This window comes from Silurus meridionalis, chromosome 1, assembly GCF_014805685.1.
Source record: "Silurus meridionalis isolate SWU-2019-XX chromosome 1, ASM1480568v1, whole genome shotgun sequence".
In the NCBI taxonomy this organism is placed as follows: domain Eukaryota; kingdom Metazoa; phylum Chordata; class Actinopteri; order Siluriformes; family Siluridae; genus Silurus; species Silurus meridionalis.
Window position 1 is genome coordinate 25852012 of NC_060884.1, and position 22425 is coordinate 25874436.

General features: G+C 36.6%; 1 protein-coding gene across 2 annotated transcripts in view; it reads right to left on the reverse strand.

Moving 5' to 3' along the window:
* Positions 1–22425, reverse strand: part of raver2 (ribonucleoprotein, PTB-binding 2) — an 86731-nt gene that overhangs the window by 33450 nt on the left and 30856 nt on the right. For both annotated transcript variants that reach the window (XM_046857232.1, XM_046857221.1), the window contains exon 4: positions 6143–6334. In XM_046857232.1, coding sequence (XP_046713188.1) covers positions 6143–6334 — 192 coding nt within the window. The remainder of the gene's footprint in view (positions 1–6142; positions 6335–22425) is intronic.

Sequence of the window (22425 nt, forward strand, 5' to 3'; positions counted from 1 at the left end):
CGTGTTCACAAAGATAAGTCACAAAGAGTTATTGTGTGTAATGGTAAATAGCTTTTTCTAAAACAATAACACTCCTCGCTCTCATCCTTTCAAGAATAAGCTTAGCCCCATATCCTTCCGGGCTGAGCACAGAGTCAGAAAGAAACTGGGGATTTACAATAAAGAACAGCAGCCCACACAACATATTTTTGGTTGCTATTTAAATAATATTCAAAATTTCAATTTACCATGGCAAGTGTGATACATACTATTATTACTAGAGATGTTTTAAAATGTTTTAGGCATTCATCAATATTAATTCTGATACAAATATCAAAATCAGTCATTATTAATTCAAGGGCATCATGGAACATTTTTTTTTAACTCTATTTATGTTGGTTGTTTGCATGTGATACTGACAATGACCATCATACTTGAGCTGTTTAAGACATCATGGCATGTTAAACTAATATCTTTAATAGAGAAGGCTGAGCAAAGCAGTCGAAGCAGCCTCTACAAACATGGTCATGAAAAATGAGTGTCATGAATTGCACCTTGACAGATGAGTAAAGTCTGGCAAGTGCAGTGGAAGGAAGACCACCTTCTCTGTGCTTATTGCAGGAGTGAAGCGTTCTCATATGCAACAGTCTCTGCATGCTTGCTTAACTGTCTCATTAATACAGTTCATGACCTCTTGCACCGAATAATTCCTCGATGCTGCCCTACATGCTTGGGTTGGCTTTACTTGCCCTTACTATTAAAGATGCTGTTTAAAGGTCATAATGAATATTATTATTTACTTGTATCGTTAGTAGATGCTGTAGATCCAGTTAATTTTATTTTTCACAGTTTTTAGTCTGTTTTGTTTATTAATTGCATCCAAATCACTGTTAATTTCAAGTTGTCTGGACATTATCTCTGTAATGTACATTAGGCTTACAATTTGACCAGTACCAAATACCACTGTCTATACAGCCCTAATTATTACAGGTGAGTAATGTTCATATGATCAGGGCAGCCACACGTGTGGTGCAGTTAAACAGAGAACAGGCTCTACATTATACTATACACCACCAATCACTAATTACCAAGATTTATTTACTGTCAAGCTTCAATGCCCTACACATACCGGTCCAGCAGGGAGTCTCTCTTGGTGTCTAGCTCAATATGACAGATGTATAGAATGGTTGTGTGCAAAGTCGCCTGTATTATAACAACTCTGCGAGTAGTAACACAGCAGAGACACCTGCTAATCCCCAGGCAGCTCCAGTTTCACACTGCCATGAAAACATGGGAAGTCAAAGCTTGGCAGGAGGAGCTTTCTCACTGAAGTCTGAAGCTCCACCAGAATGAGGTATGCACCCCCTCAGTCTATGTGTGTGTGTGTGTATATATGTGTGTGTGTGTGTGTGTGTGTGTGTATATGTGTGTGTATAAGTGTGTGTATAAATATATATATTAGGGCTGTCAATCGATTCAAATGTTTAATCATGATTAATCGCATGGTTGTCAGCAGGGAGTCTCCTAATTAATTCCAAATGTTAATTATTAGTGAAACCATATGCAACATTAAACATGAAGACAAAATATTCTTGTAAATGTTTTAAAGTAATAATAGTGTTTTGAACTACGTAAATCATCAGGACACAAAACGGAACTTTTGCTATGTTTCCACACGGACGGTTTTAATTGCCGGATGTGCAGCATGGAAGATTTTGGTGCATGACTTGAGACTTGGCGCATCAGTAAAACAAATGTTTAGTGATTTTAGGGCCGGTTCTAGACATTTTGAGGCCCTGCGCAAAATGTATATTATTTACTAATTTATTTACAGTAACACACTTCTGGAATAGTGAACATTTTTGCCTTCAGTAAAAAAAGGGGGCTAAAAGTCATTTTTATCTGGCATCTGCGATTGCTGTTTTTATTTACAAACTTGAACACTTGAAATGCATTTAGATTGTGGGATTAATGGTTCCACTTCCACACAGGTGAGTGACACCTGTGTGTGTGTGTGTGTGTGTGTGTGTGTGTGTGTGTGTGTGTGTGAGTGAGAGAGAGAGAGATTCAGTAAGTAGAAGGCACATTTGCTGCTTGAGCAGGGTGCTGCATGTGCTTTGCAGGGGTGGGGACACACAAATGTCAACTGCCATTCCTTCTGTTTGGTTTGAGACATTTGAGTGGGAGACGGAGAGAGGGAGAGGAGGATACAAAAAGAGCTGGAAGAAAGAGATAGAGGACAGCTGAGAAAGAAAAGGGGATAGTGCAGTTTCTGTAATACAACAACAAAAAAAAGGAAAAATGGTGCCCTTGGGATATTTACTTCCCTACTGTGGCTCATGTTCTGATGCTAAATCAATGAAGGCTCTGATGTAGTGACATTAAAAAAATAAAAAATAAAAAACAGACATGACTATTCATCTATGTAAAAAGAAGAGAAAGATGGTAGAACGATAGAAGAAAGAATGGCTACTCAACACAGGCAAAGTGTCGAGTGTGTAACTAGGATAAAAAATAAAAAATAAAAAAATAAAAAATTACACCAATCCTTGCCTGACACAAATTCGCTGAGAAATGGAGACTACAAGAGATGTACAGAAACATAAGTGAGTGGGTGTAAGTGTGTGGGCTTCTTTGTTTTGATTGGCTGGTTGTGTAAAGGATGTAACACGTTTCTAATAAAACACTAAAAAATTAGGTTAGTAGCAGGTGGAAGCTCATGGGTGTTTCATACAATTCACAGACCATGTAAGAACGGCTTGTTGCTGGAGTAGATTAATATGGTCCGTCGTTTTCCCCTGTATGAAATCCACATCTTTAAAATAGCAGCCTGCTTTATTTAGACACCAGAAATATAGCAGGAAAGCTACATCTGCTACAGCGCACTGTGTGAACACTGTAATTAAACTGACACCGACTCTGCCTCACCTCACTAAGCCTGGGTAAGAGTTAGGGCATGATGGTTTTGGGGTCTTTCCTTGTTTGTTTGTTATTTTTTGTTTTGTTTTTATTTCCTTCAAAAGAAAAATAAAATGGAAGTGTTGCTAGGAAAAGAATGGAATTGTTGATTATTATATGCAGCGTATTCCAAAGTATATTATTCCACTTACACCACAGCAATTTACCAACGCTAACATTGATCTAACATTTAATATACCGTAATTTCCGGACTATTAAGCGCACCCAAATATAAGCTGCACCCACTGAATTTTACAAAGATTTTTATTTTTAACATAAATAAGCCGCACCTATTAAGCGCACCGAAATATAAGCCGCACCCACTGAATCTTACAAAGATTTTTATTTTAAACATAAATAAGCCGCACCTGTCTATAAGCCGCACACTGAAACTAATGAACTTTACACAGGCTTTAACGAAAGACAGTGACTGTTACACGGTGTAACGGATGACATACGTTGTGGCTCCTTTAAAAGCAGAGCGGTATTTTGGGAATAGCCTGCCGCCGCATTTTTCTGCTATTACTGCATGTGTGCAAGACCGAGGACTATGTCCTTATTATTTTATGATGCTCATTTCTAAGTTTCTTTGACTAACCTGTAACCCTGTTGCCAAGAAAAATAAAAAAGCACGAGTTTTTTGAAACCTGTCTGTGCTTATATGGTTTCTGTTGCAACTGGAGTTAGTGAGCTCTCCCTTGACCCTGACTCAACGCGTTACAATGGCTTGTATCTAAACAGTAGCCTACCAAGAAAGTAATTGTCAACTGTCTATCTCCTTCCTTTCACAACAATTTCTCTCGATAGTTTTTCTTTTGGCATCGTCGTGCGTTTAAAAATCACCACCACAGTTTTTCTCCCGATGCCATGCAGCTCAGAACACAGGTGAAGTGCGTTTTTTCATGCCCAGTTGTTTTCAGTGTGACGAATGATTCTCATTTCCTGTAGACAGACCGAGTGAGTGGCAGGTCAAAAGTCAGAGGAACCTCATCCATATTTATGATGTGGTGCGGCCTGATTCAGTGTGAGCGCATCTGATTTAATATACAGAGTTTCATTGGTTCACCTGAACCCGTTCTGCAATTTCATTGGTCTAACGTTATGGGGCTCAGTTTATAGGCTTGAAGCTTGTGAAACCGGGAAAAAACCCAGGAACAATCCATAAATAAGCCCCTTCATTGTTTAAGCCGCAGGGCTCGAAGCGTGGGAAAAAGGTAGCGGCTTATAGTCCGGAAAATACGGTATATTAATTTTTGTCATTCCAAATCACGTTCCAAACATTTTGCTCTTAAAGTCGCTGGAGTCTCCATGAATGTGCCACATTGCAGCTGGAACTACTATCAAAGTTGCTTGACTAATCAGTGGTTAATTCAACAGCAATCTGTTTAAATAAAGCTTATATAACAAACACGATACAAGAAGTCTGACGCTAACATGGGCACTGAACTTATCAAAACCAACCAGTTAAACACTAGTAAAAAAAATCACATTTTTTTTAGTCTTTAACGGTCCAGTTTGTTCCATGATAGCCTTGGATTCTTGTTTGTTGTTGACAGGAGTGAAACCTGATGCGGCCTGTAGCCATTGTAGCCTATCCACCATAAATTCTGATGTGTTGTACATTCTTAGATGCTTTTCTGCTCAGCATGGTCGTAAAGAGTAATTGTTTGAATTACTATATCTATCCTGCCATTCTTAAGCTCTTAACCTGTATCTGAATGAATTTATGGATAGTGCTGCTGTCACATGATTGGCTTATTATATAACTGCATAAATAAGCAGGTGTACAAATTTTTCTATTTAAGTGCACAAAGTGTGTACAGTAAAGTTTTTTGTTAATAAAATATATAACAATACAACGCATCAAAAGAACTAATCTGGGAAAAATAAACTGTGTTGACCTGAGTGTTAATTGTTTTATGTTCTTTTTCACGTATCACCTCTAAATAATAAAATATGTTTAATTTAACTGAAACAATCCTTGAGTTCAGGAATCTTTCTTTCTTTACTTTTAGGATTGACTCATTGACTAAAATTAGAATAAGAATGTTGAATGATACAAGTACACTACAGTGCTGTGTGGAGATTCAACAGTATAGCAGCTGTGGAGCACTGAGCAAAGGTTATAACCCTCTGACATTTAGCTGCTGCTGGTGACCAGTACGTGTTCTACTGCCCTCTATGTTTACACACAAAGTGATTTTATACCACAGAATGAGATGCAAGAAATCAGGTTTGATCATGATCGAACTGAACTGCCCTCTTTATGTGTGTGTGTGTATATATATATATATATATTCAATTCAATTTAATTCATTTTTAGTTGTATAGCGCTTTTAACAATGAACATTGTCTCAAAGCAGCTTTACACAGATAATGTGGTAATAAAAATGAATAAGATGTTCTTTATAAGTATAATTTGTCCCTAAAGAGCAAGCCTGTGGCGACTGTGACAAGGAAAAACTCCCTGAGATGGCATAAGGAAGAAACCTTGAGGGGAACCAGACTCAAGAGGGAAACCTTCCTCATCTGGGTTGCACCGAATGTCTATTTATTACAGATAAATGACGTTGCGGGGTGCAGTGATATATTCGTTGTCAATTCATTTCATTATCGGTTAGTTGGGCTCAAGTTACGGCTTAGCATGGTGGCAAGATAACACAGCCGCTTGAAAATGGTGGAAAGTACAGAGTCAACTGGCAGCAGAAAAAGAAAACACTCTAGTGTCACAGATAAAGACTAAACATCAGCACAGTAAGCTAATCTGTATATACAGTAATCCCCAGTTTAACACGGTGGTTAAGTTCCAAAACCGCCCGCGATAAACGAAAAACCGCATTAAACATAAACCCCCCCAAAAAAACCCTTTTGCGATTATTCGATTATCAAACATCTATTTGTATTTATATAAATGTACATGTATATGTTTGTTTATGCGTGTCTAAGTATGTGAATGTGTGTGTGTGTGTGTGTGTGTGTGTGTGTGTGTGTGTTTGTGTGCATAAAAATGTGTATGTCTATGTATGTGTGTATATGTGTACGTAAGAACATCTGTATACATGTGTAATATGCATGCGTGTTTATGTGTGTATGTGTATGTGTTTGTGCATGTGAATGTATGTGTGTGTGTGTGTGTGTGTTTGTGCATGTGAATGTGTGTGTGTGTGTGTGTGTGTGTGTGTGTGTGTGTGTGTGTGTTGCTCACCACTCCCTGAGCAGCAATGAGAGCAGCAAGAGTGCTGCGGCCAGATGTTCCCGGGCTGCACAGCGACAACCGGATCTCCTGACCCTGGACCAGGTGTCTGTCCATCTCCAGCAGCACGGCCTCCGCCTGCTCTGCTGTCTCATACTCAACCACAGCAAAACCCCGCACGGCGCTGCCCTCGTCCTGCGCCAGCTACAACACACACAAACACACAAATATGTTTTTCAGAATTCAACACACTGACATTTTTATATAAAACCCTATTTTTATATCAGTCACTATATTTCAAAATCCAAATACATTAGGTGGAGCAGCATTTCAGACTGTAAGACAAATCAGGATTCTTAGTAATGGTTGACATGAAAGATCTTACAAATATTTTAAAATGTGTCACTAATTAACAAAACAAAATCACAAAATCTTTGACATGGTGAAGCGATCTGTAAAAGGGCATTGATGGACATTTTTGTGTAGGATATCAGTGATTTTGCAACACTGTTTAAATCTTATCAAGTGGAAATGAATTGTAGTGAAATGCATTATTTCTAGAAAGAAGCAAAACTATCTGCCAATACTGTAGGATAAGGAATACGAGATGGAATGTTTGATAATTTTCAAATAAGCAGATTAATAAGTTTACACACTATGACTAAAGTATTGGGTCACCTGACTTTTCCAGCCATATGTTGTTGTTTTTTTCAAACTGTTACCACAATGTTGGAGGCACACAATTTTATAGGATGTCTTTGATTATTGGTAGAATTAAATTTTTTGTTCATTTGAACTAGCAAGATATGGTTTACAAGGGCTGGAGTGGAAGATCTTCTGCTATAAAGCTCTGATCCTAACCTATAGAACACCTTTGGGATGAATTAGAATGCTGAATGCACCCCAGGCATCCATACCATGACTTTAATAAAGCACTTGTGGCTAAATGTACACAAATCGTTAGAAAGCACAGTCCAAAATCTAGTGGAATGCAGAAGAGCGGAAGTCATTATAACAGCAAATATGGAATGGGATGTTTGAAAAGCACAGACAAATCGTTCTATGACCCCTCGCGAGAAACAAAAAAATGCGAGGTTTGGACTCTCCCCTTTTAATGGTTCCTTTTTCAAGGGGAATTGTACATGTACTTTTCTGTAAACTCAACATAAATTGTGAATTACTTGCCTTAAATGTTTTATTTAATACTGAATCAATGAATAATACAATAATAAAATAGTTTTTTAAACATTTTTATGTAGTTTTTTAGACTAAGTTACTCTCAGTCCACATGAATGTTATGTTATACTCCTTACATCCTATATACAGTCATGGGGGAAATGTGCACCCCTACTTCAATTCTTTGTTCTCACAGTATCAAGGGCTGAACACAAATTGCCAGTCCTCACCAACTTCCATAAAATAACAAAAAATAATAATAAAAATAAAAAAGGTGACAGTCAAACCAACATTAGGAAATAAGTACAACCGAAAATGTATGTAGCAGGCAGAGCCACCTTTAGCAAGTAAAAGAATAGAATTGAAGGACTTTCTTGTTAACATTGATTGTATTGGTGTCTGAAAACCACCATGACTAAATTTAATCTGTAGCCAAAAAAGAAAAAAATGCTGCTTTACCAGCATTAAGAAATAAGTACACCCTAATTGATGTAACAAGCAGAACCACATTTAGCAAAAAAATAAATAAATAAATAATAAAAAAAAAAAATATATATATATATATATATATATATATATATATATATATATATATATATATATATATACAGAGCTGAAGATGTTGTGGTTTTCGTTGGGAGTGACGAGGATGGACAGGATTAAAAACAAGTTTATGAGAGGGACAGTGCATGTAGGTCGTTTTGGGGACAAAGTGAGAGAGGCCCGATTGAGATGGTTTGGACATGTGAAGAGGACGGACATGGGACATATTGGAAGGAGAATGCTGAGGATGGAGTCACGAGGAAGGAGGAAAAGAGGAAGACTAAGGAGGAGGTTTATGGATGTGGTGAGGGAAGACATGCAGGTAGTTGGTGTGAAAGAGGCAGATGTGGTGGACAGTGGGGTATGGAGACGGATGATCCGCTGTGGCGACCCCTAATGGGAGCAGCCGAAAGAAGAAGAAGAAGACTGTATCTGTGTCTGGAAACAGACAGCTCTGGGTATACTGTTGCTCTGTTGCTACACTGTCACAAGGCTTGATCTGTTTTCACTTCGCCTTATGTGCGATGTCCTTGTTGCTGTTGTTTGTTTAGATTCAGCAGGTCTACAATTTTTTTTGTACTGCTCCTGGGGAAAACATTCGGACTGCTAATTTGCCATGGGCCATGTAAATTAAGCGTGAAGGATCAGCACAACATGAAACCACAGACAGTCACATGGTTACCACAAAAACACTGCATGTGCTAAAGCTATCGATCTATAAGCTCATTCAATGCATAGGCTAATAAACGGCAGCATTACTCTCCCTAAACATACTGTATTTTGTCATTTGGTTTAAATTCCCCTTTGAAACTAGTGAGTGTTGCACATCTGTGATAACATAACCATCGATAAAGGTCAGAGGACAGTCACTGAAGTGTGGAGGTGTGAATTGGTGTGAAACTGTTGGGTGGCACATTTAGAGGTGTTACTTCTCCTAACCTGAGCTACTCTCCTTATTAATGTATAGAGAATAGCTAAGGAATATTTAAACAATCAGTCTGTTCTATTTGAACCAAAACTCCCCAGAGAGCTAAAGACAATTTTGGACCAAACCTGTACCATCATCTGTCATAAAATGAAAATGGACTCACATAATGTTTGCACAAATGTGTTAACTCTCAAACTCCCAGCATAATTACCAGCCTAGATTGCTTATCCTTATCGTCCTGCTAAACCTCTGTTTGGGACACGACAATATTTACAAGGTGAACTTCGCCACTCACACATACACAAGCACTCACTCACATCACAGAGTGTCTTTGCCTTTCATCTCTGTGCGTCACTTATTTGGCACTGCCACTGGGGAGCGAAAAATGACTTCCTTCAATGGCAGGAGAGAAAGACTGAGAGAAAGAGAGAGAAAGGAAGCGTTCCACTTGACCAGCCACTTTCAAAATCCCTTCCGCTTCTTGTCATTGTAATGCCTCTATAGGTTTCAATTCTTCAGTTAATAACTTTCCTGCCTACCCTTTGGATACTTGCAGGCTTTAATTAGTAGAACATAAAAAAAAAAAAAAAAAAAGAGTTCTGCAATAAAATCATTAGAACCGTTCAGTCTCAGAGCTAATATAACAATACAATGTGAGATTCTACACTGATGAAACATTGCATTTTTTGAATACAACAAATACATTGTTTTGCTGCTTTAATTCATTAGGTCGATGTCCTCTAAGGTAAAAAACAAACAAAAAACCCCAGAATAAAACAAAAAGAAATCTCAGGCAACTGTGTAGGTTTTATACGTAGGCAGTCAATATTACAGATTATAAAACAGAGAAGTTTTGGGTTCTGCAATCCAACTGAGAAAGAATTTAAAGCCTCAGTAAAGTCTGCAACCTACCAGTGACCACAGAAAAGGTATAATTAAACCTTTCCTTTGTTTTTTTAACCCTAATACTAAAATACTAAACATTCTACACGGCACATACCAGTGGTGTAAAGTATATGAGTAAATGTATTTTCCTACTGTTCTTAAGTAATTTTTGTCTACTTTCTAGTTTTAGTGAGTATCAAATATATAAGCAACTTTAACTCTCTACTCAATTACATTAATGATTCAATTTAAGTACTTTTTACACCACTATATTTTAATTCACAATGACCATTACCAATTACATTTTGCAATCAGTCAGTCAATCAGCTATGAATTTTTGGTTTTAATGTACCTAAAATGATTCACTTAAATTGTATTTGTCCATTGAATATAAAATATCTTTTTCTTTGTGACATGATAGACATTTTATTTGTTAATTTAAGATGATGGTTGCTTTACTACTTTATCTTTCTTTGTCTGACTTGTTTGATCTTTGTTTCATTGTGGCATGTTGAAGAGGCTCTTGTGTTTATTTTTATTTGTAGTTTAGAAATACACCTCACAAATTAACTGTTTATGGCTTTTCGGTGTTGAGGATTGGCGCATCTTTGAGTATATGTTGAATATGAGTAAAATACTCAAGTATGTTAAAATCAAATACTCTAAGACTTTTACTTTTAAGTTATATTGGAGTTGGTGATTTGTAATAGAGTAAGTTTTACAGTAAAGTTTCTATACTTTTACTCTAATATGAAATGCTCTTTACACCTCTGGCACATACACATGTTTGTAAATTCCTGACATAGTTTCTCCTGGCGATTCTTAAAATAAACTCTAGTCTTCTGGAAAGCTTTCCATTCGATTTGTGAGTGTAGCTGAAGGGATTTGTATTTATGAAATCCCAGAGGTATTAGTGTGAGATGAGACATTGATGTTAGGTGAGAGAGTTTGGGGTGTTTCTTGCAGGATCCTCAAATTCCTCCACACCAAATTTAACCTGGTGGTGCTGAAAATTTTAACTACAACCAGAAGTCTTTACCATTGAGCTACCACTTCTGCATTACACCGCATTGTAGCTTAATATATTCCTATAAAAATGTATCTGTGTTGTAGATTATTTCTTGTGGATTCACTTCACCAAAGTCAAGAACTCCACCGTAAGGCTATGAAAGAGTCAGGAAAAAGAAAAAGAATCTCCTGAAGGATCTTTAGTAAATATTTTAGCAGGTGGTTCTACTGTATTTTAATGTTAATCAGTTTATAAAATTTTGCCTCAGACAAACATTAGTCTTGTGCTTGCTTAAAACCAGAAGGTAAAAGAAAAATCACTATCCTCAGTAAATCTACCAATGTTGCAACAGTTTAATTATCTTTGAGAAGCTTTAAAGCTTCTTTTAATGCTTTTATATTTATTTACACACCGCTCTTTTCCTTGAAAACAGCTCAAGATAACATAATAGTCATTACATATGCTTAAACATAATGTGTAATGTAATGGCATTCTAGGATTCTGCTTCATTTGGAATTTTACCACAGAAAAACACATTAATAACATTTATAAACATACATGTGTCAAGCTAATGAGTGGCTTAAGTGTGCAAATCAGAGACAAGAAAAAAGTGTACATGTTTGTCAGAGGAAGGTGGACAGACAAAAGAAGATTTTACATGATACGAATACAACAATGCCACACTGAGAGTGAAATGTACAGTACAGACCAAAAGTTTGGACACACCTTCTCATTCAAAGAGTTTTCTTTATTTTCATGACTATGAAAATTGTAGAGTCACACTGAAGGCATCAAAACTATGAATTAACACGTGGAATTATATATGGAATTATATACATAACAAAAAAGTGTGAAACAACTGAAAATATATCATATTGTAGGTTCTTCAAAGTAGCCATCTTTTGCTTTGATTACTGCTTTGCACACTCTTGGCATTCTCTTGATGCCTACTTTGAAGAACCTAAAATATGACATATTTTCAGTTAACTTTTTTGTTATGTATATAATTCCATATATAATTCCACATGTGTTAATTCATAGTTTTGATGCCTTCAGTGTGAATCTACAATTTTCATAGTCATAAAAATAAAGAAAACTCTTTGAATGAGCAGGTGTGTCCAAACTTTTGGTCTGTACTGTATATATATATATATATAAACTTTTGGTCTGTACTGTAATTGAGAGACAGAATAAAGGGTAATGTAATGAAGGTTTGAGCCGTATGCATTGCATGTATGTAGACATAAGCCTGGATAAATCTCGAAGTTCATAACTACTATGTCACAGGAGTGTCAACAGGCTTAAAGTTTTACTCTGAATTACCAATTTGACAAAGAAAATAAAAAGCACATTTTTTTGGGAGGAAAGTATAATAATTAATAATAATAATAATAATAATAATAATAATAATAATATTATTATTATTATTATAATAATAATAATAATAATAATAATAAAATACTCATATTCGCTAAACATCCTATTCCATATTTAGTTCCACATTCCACATTTACTGTTATAACCTCCACTCTTCTGGGAAAAGTTTCACTAGATTTTGGAGTGTGTGTGTGTGTGTGTGTGTGAGACACTTTAGCAAAGTGGGGTAGTTATGCAGGGTGAGGAGGCCTGGGGTGCAGTCAGTGTTCCAGTCATCATTTTTTTTCAGCAGCCAAACAAAGAAAAAAACATTGCTGTGTGTCTGCTTGGATTTTTTTCCAGAGATAGATGAAATAACGAATGAAATTCTTTCCAGACATGCAACTATTTATCTTTCAGGCTTTAATCCAGGAAATGAGCTTTACCCGAGAAGTAGCCCTAAGTGCAAAACATCGTTTTGTGCATTGCGCATTGCTGCGGTTGCTCAAAACTCATCAAATTTTATTTCGCCTGTCATAACATCGACCTAATATTTACCGTTTCTGTTCATGTGGAGCAATGACGTGAATGCTGTGGGTACTATGGACACCCTGGGCAATTTCTCTTCCCACTAATAGCTGGTGCCTGTGCTAAGTATTAACATGAGATGAATCAGCTGTGTTTGCTTCTCCAAAAAACAAAGCTTGAATGCCATGATTTGATTACACTCATTGATGCATTACGTTTTGAAGTACTTCTTCAGATTCAAATCTGCATTTGAGTTTTGCTTTTTTCTTTTGTTACCATTCTCCTCACTCTATATTAAGCCAGAATACCCATGGTTCCTCTTTAACAACATTTTATTGACAAGCTCATAAGTCATTAATTGCAAAAATAGTGTTTCTGAATAGAAAGGAATTTCTTTTTTATATTATTTATTATAAATACTATTGTAAATGCATATGCATGTATGTGTATATATTAGTATATATTATACTATGAATTTTAATGGCACTAACTTTTTTAACGCACGATTAATGGAGCGCTCATTTCTGTTTAACCATTTCTAAAAAATATATCAATAAATAAATAAAAAAGATGCGAAATTACAACCTTTAATGCAAAAAACATTTATTCTTTACTCAGATAAAAAAATTAGAAAATTTAAAAAATATTTAATCATTAAACATTTGTTTTACTGATGCACCAAGTCTCAAATCATGCAGCAAAATCCACCATGATGCACATATCCGGCAGTTAAAACCGTCTGTGCGGAAACATAGCAAAAGTTCCGTTTTGTGTCCTGATTATTTACTTAATTTAAAACACCATTATTACTTTAAAACATTTACAACAATATTTTGTCTTCATGCTCTATGTTGCACATGGTTTCAATAATAATGAACATGCATATGTATAAAGCATCTATATTTGTCCGTGCCCATGTTGATTAGAGTATTAAAAACTTTATTATTTATGGAACAGATAAAAGTGTGATTAAGTTGTGATTAAACGCAATTAAATATTTTAATTGACTGACAGCCCTAATATATGACAATTCTGACCCATCGAGCATTTACAGCATTAACTTCTTCAGCAATCTGAGCTACATGAGCTCGTCTGTTGGATCGGACCACGCGGATCAGCCTTCGCTCCACACGTGCATCAATGAACCTTGGCCTCCCATGACCCTGTCGCCGGTTCACCACTGTTTCTTTCTTGGACCATTTTTGATAGATACTGACCACTGCAGACCAGGAACATCCCACAAGAGCTGCAGTTTTGGAGATGCATTTTTCCCACTTCTTACACATCAAATTTGAGGACAAAATGTTCACTTACTGCCATGATAATGAGTGTTATTCACTCACCAGTCATAATGTTATATGTATAAATAACTTGTCTAACCTTTTTCTATATATCTGTACATTTACTCAAATGTGCATAATCCAGATATGCTGTGAGCATGGAGTGGATGCTGCTTCCTTTCCAGGTTTCTTTATCATGACATCTCGAAATTTGCTACTTGCTTGTTAAGGATCTAAATGTAAACCTGCACCCAGATGCAGAAAAGAATGAGCTTGTTGGGCACTGAAAATGCGAATAAGCAAGTTGTATTCTCGTAGGTGGAAAGTAAGTGTTGTTTGCACATAAAGCATGCACTTGACCACGATTTCTTTTACATGTTTATGATGAAAGATGTCTGTAAAGTTGCTTTGACACAATGTCTACTAACATAACTGAATTGGAAAAAACAAGCTTGATAGTGGATAGTCCAGTGCATGGAGGAGAATTCTTCTGCCTAAAGGGTGCCAATAATTATGGTCATGACTAGAAGGCATCTCTCTCTCTCTCTCTCTCTCTCTCTCTCTGCATTGCCTGTAACACCCTCTGTTTGGATAGTGTCAGTATGTTGTTGGCAGTCTGCTACCTATAGCTAGTCTTTGCCAGACACAGCAGTGTAGGAAACACTCTATATATAGAGTAAGAAACAACTTTTCATGTATCAGAGCCAAGTGTGTTTTGTGTCTGAGAGAGAGAGAGAGAGAGAGAGAGAGAGAGAGAGAGAGAGAGAGAGAGAAAGAGTAACGGAGATAAAGAAAGAGAGAGACCTGAATGGCAGAATGGCAATGACTATGTTTCAGGTTTTTAGAACTAGTGAATCTCAACCTTAACAAAACCCTGCACACACATGTACACAGAGAGAGAGAGAGAGAGAGGAAAGTGAGAGAGAGAGGGGAGAGAGAGCGGGGGAGTGAGAGAGAGAGAGGAAGAGAGAGAGAGAGGGGGTGAGAGAGAGAGAGAGAGAGAGGGGGTGGAGTGAGAGAGAGAGAGAGAGAGAGAGAGAGAGGGGAGAGAGAGAGAGAGAGACGGAGAGTGAGAGAGAGGAGAGAGAGAGAGAGAGAGAGGGGGTGAGAGAGAGAGAGTGGAAGAGAGAGAGAGAGGGTGAGAGAGAGAGGGGAGAGAGAGAGAGGGGGTGGAGTGAGAGAGAGAGAGAGAGAGAGTGAGAGAGAGAGGAGAGAGAGAGAGAGAGAGGAGAGAGAGAGAGAGAGAGAGAGAGAGAGAGAGGGGAGAGAGAGAGGGAGGGGTGGAGTGAGAGAGAGGGGAGAGAGAGAGAGAGAGGGGAGAGAGAGAGAGAGAGAGATAGAGAGAGAGAGAGAGAGAGAGAGTGAGAGAGAGAGAGAGAGGAGAGTGAGAGTGAGAGAGAGAGAGAGAGACAGACAGAATGTCTACTTGCAAAAAAAGTAAGTCTGGGAATAAGGTGAAGAATAAATAACGGACAGAAAGATTAAAGACACATTTTGAGTGTTTGTTACTACAGGTTGCTCGTAAATCACAGCGTATATGAGGAAAATATTTGGAAAGTACTATTTAGAACAGAATAGCTGTAATTCTAATATAATATAATACATATCATTCTGTATATATGAACAAAGGTGGGAAGTAATGAAGAACAAATACTTCGTTACTGTACTTAAGTAGATTTTTCTGGTATCAGTACTTTACTTCACTATTTATTTTCCAAACAACTTTCTACTTTTACTCATTACATGTTTACACAAATATCTGTACTTTCTACTTTCCACATTTTTAAATCAGGCTCATTAATTTAGTTTTAATCTATCTGGTGACACATCAATATTTTTTCTTCTTATTGCCCACCGTTTTTCAGCCCATCAGCCTATTTCCTGTCATTGCACAGCTTTTTCAATCTACCACTGGTGTATCATTTCCTGGCTCTCACACACCACAACATAGACTAGTTTATGAAGCTCACAACGAGCAACGCAACAAGAAGGCAACAAGAAGTACAGTATGGCTAACGTGGATGAGACAGAGGGAGTCAGCGATGTAAACATGACTGAAAACAGAGACATTCCTAATCACATGATCATCATCTTCTGTGCTCTACTTGTGTTCTATATGGTGGATGTTCAGCCTGGATACATTAATTAGGTAACAAAATCAGTCATTCGTATTTGTATTAATATATTAATTAAAGCTGTCGAAATTAACGTGTTAATAACGCGCTAATGCAAATTAATTTTAACGGCACTAACTTTATTAACGCACAATTAAAGCAGCACGCATTTTCATTTTTATCAAAAATATAAATAAATAAATATAAGAGAGGCGAAATTGAAACCTGAAACCATAAAGAAAACAGACAGGGGGCGCTGTCTGTCTCTCTGTCGTCTCTCTTCAAAGACACAAAAATAAAACAACCTGAATTTAAGTGAATTCTTGCCTCACAGACTTAATAAATATATATGAAAAGAAACCAATTTACATTGAAAACAAATATTCTATGATTATGTAATCCGTATGAAATTTAGAAGAAGTGCAGTTTCTCCGGTATCACCTCATTAATCAACCGTGTGGAAACATAGCAAAAGTTCTGTTTGGTGTCCTGATGATTTACGTAATTCAAAACACCATATTAACTTTAAAACATATATTAGAATATTTAGAATATTTTGTCTTCATGCTCTATGTTGAGTTTGGTTTTACTAATAAAAAACATAAATTTGCATAAAGCATCAATATTTGTTCATACTCATGTTAGAGTAAAAAAATTGGAAATTACACAACACGCAACACTAAAAAAAAAGTCCTGAGAATCACACAGAATCTAGATTAACATGGCAGAGGTAGAGCTGCATCTTCCTAGAGACAGAGCAGGAAAAATGTTTGGTTTTATGTAATTTATATTACACATGTTTTACACTGGATGCCCTTCCTAATGCAACCCTCCCCATTTATCCAGGCTTGGGACTGGCACTAAGTGCACTGGCTTGTGCAACCCTTATCGCTGGGTTCTTTTTGTTTGCACTGCAAAGGCCTGTTTGAATCTCATTGTGTTGACTCGACTCAAAATCGTATCTCATATCGCTTCGGTAGCTGCTTCAAATGCATCTTTAATGCATCGTATCATTGGCTATGCTTCGAGAGGCGAATCGCATCAACCCCGGATCCATAACTGTAGTACATAACTATAGTATTTATGAATTCAAAATGAATATTTGTAATCTATTTATTTAGATAAAGCTGATTTGTGACGTTAAAAGCGCTAGGCAAATCAAATTAAATTTAATTAAATGCTATTTAGTTACAATACCTTAAATCATTATGAAAATGTCGGCAATTATTTCAACTAAAATAAATAATGGCACCTCAGAAAAATGAATTGCTACGGACATTTTTACATTACGGAGTTGACGTGATTGAAACCAGGTTGTCTGCATGTTTGTTAAATAAACAACTAAAGGAAACTTGCTTTAAGTTCGATACAAAACTGACTTGATCCGCCTTTCTGGGAGTGTAACTTATAAAGACAATGGTTATATACAAGACAATGCATCTATAATGATACAATGCTTAAAGATAGAAGGTAGTTAAATATAGTGATACGTTGACAGACTGGAGTACAGTAATCCACCGCTTTACTGCGGTTCGAAACTCACGCCCCCGGTTTATCGCGGAATTGCATTTGCTACATAACTCATTCTTGTGGCTGATTTTTCTCTCGCGGATAGCACAATAGACCAAAAAACTTATAGCGAATTGTTTTTATAGAGTTTTACGTTGAAATAATGAAATGTATTAATAACAATTTAATTCATAATTATAAAATGAAGTAAAATGTTAATACAGTACAGCACTGAATACACAAAATAGCATTTTTGGGGTGGCGTCCGTTTATCGTGGTTTTTCGTTTATAGCGGTGGTTACAATCCATAAACCGCCCGCGATAAACGGGGGATTTTATTTTTTCGTGTGACGATAACTTTTTTCATTTGTCCATGACAGCACTGGCATTTGCATGGAACCTGCTTTTGATGCACCAACACAAAACACACTGCTGCTTCCTTTCTCTACAACCATGTATACTGGGCTTCATCCTGCTGAGCCTCCCACACTGCTAAAGGTCTGCACCAGCCACGTCCTACTGACCTTAAAACACACAAATCAATTCTACTGTGACACACACACAATACACATTCCCTCCAGCTCTTTGTGCTTTCTAGACTACAATAATGTACAATATTGCTGACATTTAAATTATGAGTAGGTGCCCAGGAGAGAAGGATTGTGGAGAAAAAGTGCTCTTTGCACTGCTGGTCTTTATATGAAAAGGCCATGTGTTTTTGACTAAGACTAGATTATCTGAAAGCACTTTCCGGGTTGAAATAACAAATATGTACAATTACAACAGTGTGGGTTCATACAGTGACAGAGTCCAGCTAATTACATGCATGTTAAATAACACTGGTTTCCATAAAAATTAAGCAATAGAATTAGGGCTGAAACCCTTCCTCGAGTAACTGAAATACAAAATATTTATGCTTCATTTGGTCTATTTAACTACACCCCTTGTGAGCATAATGTTTCCCCGCAGACCATTATTTCTGACGCACCAACCACTAAACTCTGGAGCGTATTGGACAGGTAAACACAGAAGACGCTGCAGAATGTAAAAAAAAACTAAAAGGGGCGAGGAAAAGATTCAGGCCAAAGAAAACGACAGAAAGTTTGGGATCATTTTAAACAAAAATATAAAGAAAACACTGTACACTGTGCATTTACCTTTTTAGACTAATTTTAAATTGCTTTTTATATTTTTATTTATATATTTGTATTTGCATTGTTATTTAATATGGCAATTGAATACAGTAAATCAGTGGTCCCCAACCTTTTTTGCGCCACGGACCAGATTATTGTCAGACAATATTTTCACGGACCTTTAAATGTGTGGCGGATAAATACAAAAATATATATATATATATATTTTCTAAATATAATAATAAAAGTGAATCTACTGTGTTGTTTTTTGTTCATTTTGCTATCTTGGGGGATTGAATTTAGCGGTAATGTATTATGTGTTAGCAGCCGGAGAAGCCCCTTTAAGAAGGTAGCGGATGGAGGTAAGACGTGACTGAGGGAGGCATCATGACATGCATCAAGCGTGAGTCTGGACAGATGTGGCGGAGAGAATCCGGTAATTTTCCAAAATGAAACATTGGTCAGAATCAGATAATAAATAAAACGGAAATAATGTAAGTTATGTATTTTTTCTGTGCGGCCCGGTACCAATTGACCCACGGACCGGTGCCGGCAATCGTATTGCTCATTAATAAAGAAAAAGTACCTCTTGTCCGATTACTCGATTAATCGATGGACTAATCAGTAGAATGTTCGATAATTAAAATAATTGTTAACTGCAGCTGAGTGAGAGAAATTTCCAATACCAGCTAGTCATGTAATGTTATTTCTTTAATACTAGAGCAATTTGTCAATGACGACATTTTATGTATTAGTGAATGGCACTTAATGCCTTTTTGTGAAATCATTTTGTGCAAAAGTTCACTCTCAGTCCTTTACAAGTGAATAAAACATAAGTATTCAGTGTCTCGCATTACTGAGAAATCAATAACCTTTTTCCTAAAGATGCTACAAAGCACCGACACTGGAGACTCCTTCCATCGTGTTTTTAAAAAATGTTCTACTACAGAAAGCTGGTACTATGGAAACGATAATATTTTAGATAAAGACATTATTGTAGACCTAGGATTTAAATTACAACCGGTACTTATAGCAGCTCTTATAAAAATACAGGTTTCAGTAGCTCTGAATAAAAGTGAATTCAAGTGATAGTGATAAACATGTGCTTTAAGAATGTTAATGAAACAATTATAGAAGCTTTCTATGATTCCTTCATGTTTAACGACTGAAGAATTCAAATGTGCATGCTCCTTAATTTGTTTATTCACAATGTTTATTGAGAGAATTCTTCTAATGAGCCATTTGTACTAAATTAATGCAAAAATTATCCTTACAAATTGTCATTAACAACAATTTGAGTGAAAAGCAGAGTCTTTAAAATATTTACAGAAACTTCATAGTAACCTAGTAACCTTAACGTGTCATCTAAACACACGCTTTAAAATTTAAATATTGAGCATTTGTGTTCTTAATAAAAATATTTCCAAATGTAAAAAAAGTGTTTATCTTCTATATTATCAGGGTGATCTTTTTAAAGACTTGTGAAGTCCAGTGCATGTATCTAGCAATTATTTTTGGTCATAAAGATATTTATTTCCCACACCTACTGGTTAATATAGCAAGTAATTTATGGCTGAAATGATTACATTTCTGAATATTGTCACCACCCCTACTAGTGTTTGGCATCCCCCCAAAATGCATGAGCATATCACACATATTAAATCAATCACACAATGATGTTATTTAACAAATTTGGGTGGCTCTGGGTTAGTGATTAGAAGGAGTTTCAAGCTGCAAAAGTGCCAACTGCCACCACTGGGCATATGAGCAAGGTCCTTAACCCTCTCTGCTGCACGGAGAGCTGTTTTCATGACGGACTCTGTGCTCTGACTCCACCTTCCTAACAAGCTATGTGAAGTAAATAATTTCTGTGTGCTGTAATGTGTATTTGACAAATCAAGGCCTTTTAATCGCTTCTTTATACCACTGGTTCAAATTTATGTACTGGGACTTGTCTGCTCACACACAAATTTGAGAATGCACATTATTATAAATGTTTCTCAAAATCAGTATAATAATTAAAAGGATCAATATTAACACATACATATTATTAAACATTCTTGATAAAGTTTGTATCAAGCTGCATGCTTCTTATGAGGGCTTTGGGTGACTAGGCAGTGGTATCAAGAAGCAAGGAGGCGCATGCGACAATAAAAAGGTCTGTGTGAGGTTTGTTTAACAGTATAAAGAGACAGAGCTAAATGTTTCTCAGACTTTATGCAAATCTGGAAAAAGAAGGATTAAACAAAGAGAGGAATGACCCACCAATCTTGCAGCAACTAAGGACCACTGGAGATCATGCCACGACTCTATATATGCAGCCCCAAACTTGCAAGAAACCTCTATCATGCTTTAATGTTGCCTGCAGACACATTATTGAACTGCTCTCCAGTCCTTTGGCAAATAACTTGCCTCCTGCTAAAGCAATCAATCTAGAGCACCTGCTGCCATTTTTCTGCACCCCAGGTGCTATGTTTTCGTGTATAGTTGAGTCGGTTAACCTTGTTTCATGTTGGAGGTAAGATTTTTTGGTCGCGATTTTTCCATAAAGACCACTTCTGGCCAGACTTCTTCAGACAATAAATTGGTGTTCTGGGTCCTACCGGTTTTCTGCCAGAGGTAGTCATGCAAATATTTATTCGATTTTGGATTTCTCATCTGTTCATTTACTTTCAATTTGGATCATTGGTAAAAATAAATGAACAATTACATTTTTAAAAACATTCTTGCTCATTTAATTTAAAGCATTGTAATACTGAACACCAAAGACATCCAAACTATAAAAAAATGTATGGAATTATGTAGTAAACAAAAAATTGTTAAACAACCTGGAATACAGTTTATTTTTTAGATTGTCCAAAGTAGCTACATTTAGCTTTGATGACAGCTTGGCAAACTCAAACATTTTCTTATCAGATTTATGAGGTAATCACCTGGAATGATTTTCAATTCACAGGTGTGTCTTGTCAAGAGTTAATTTGTGCCATCAGTCATCAGTGATTTAAACCAGTTGTCTTGTGAATGTCCCCAGAAAAGGAAAACAAAGAACTGCCTCTTATGCAGGGGATAAGCTTATTAGAATTACCAGCCTCAGAAAACACTGAATTACAATAATGCTTCTTAGAGTTCCAGTTGCAGACATGATTTAGGCCTTCATGGTCATATTGCGGCTAAGCAACTATTACTTCAGAAGAACAACATGCAGAACAGACTTGTTTGGGCCAAGAAACACAAGGAATGAACATTAGATCATTAGAAAGGTCTTTTGGTCTGATAAGTCCAAATTTGAGATTTTTGGTTCTAATCGCCATCTAATTAGATCATAGGGTAAACAAACGGTTCCTGAATGTGTGGTTTCTACTGTAAAGCATAGAGGAGGACGTATGATGGTTCAGGGGTGCTATTTTTGCCAGTGACAATGTTGGTTATTTAGTCAAAACTGAGCACATTTACCCAGCATGGCTACCACAGGATTTTCCTCAAATGGTGAAAGTCATGCTTTGATCAAATAGTTGTATATTTATGTGCGATAGAGGAACAGACATACGCCTCATCGGTTTAGTTTGTAATCAGATACTGGCTGTCAAAATGTCTGCTCCAGCACAGCGGACCGAATGAAATCTTTAAATCTGATTTTCTCTTTTTTGACTTCTGAGGGCAACCAGAATTTTAAATGCAATAGCTTTACTTCTGGCTGAGATAGATGCCAAGGTAAACATCAGGGAGGCAAGTAGATATTCAAAATATACTCACTGTCCACCTAGAAACAGTTCAAGAGTTTCATATATTATCCATATCAAATATCAAAATGGTGCCAGATAGGCTCGACTGAAT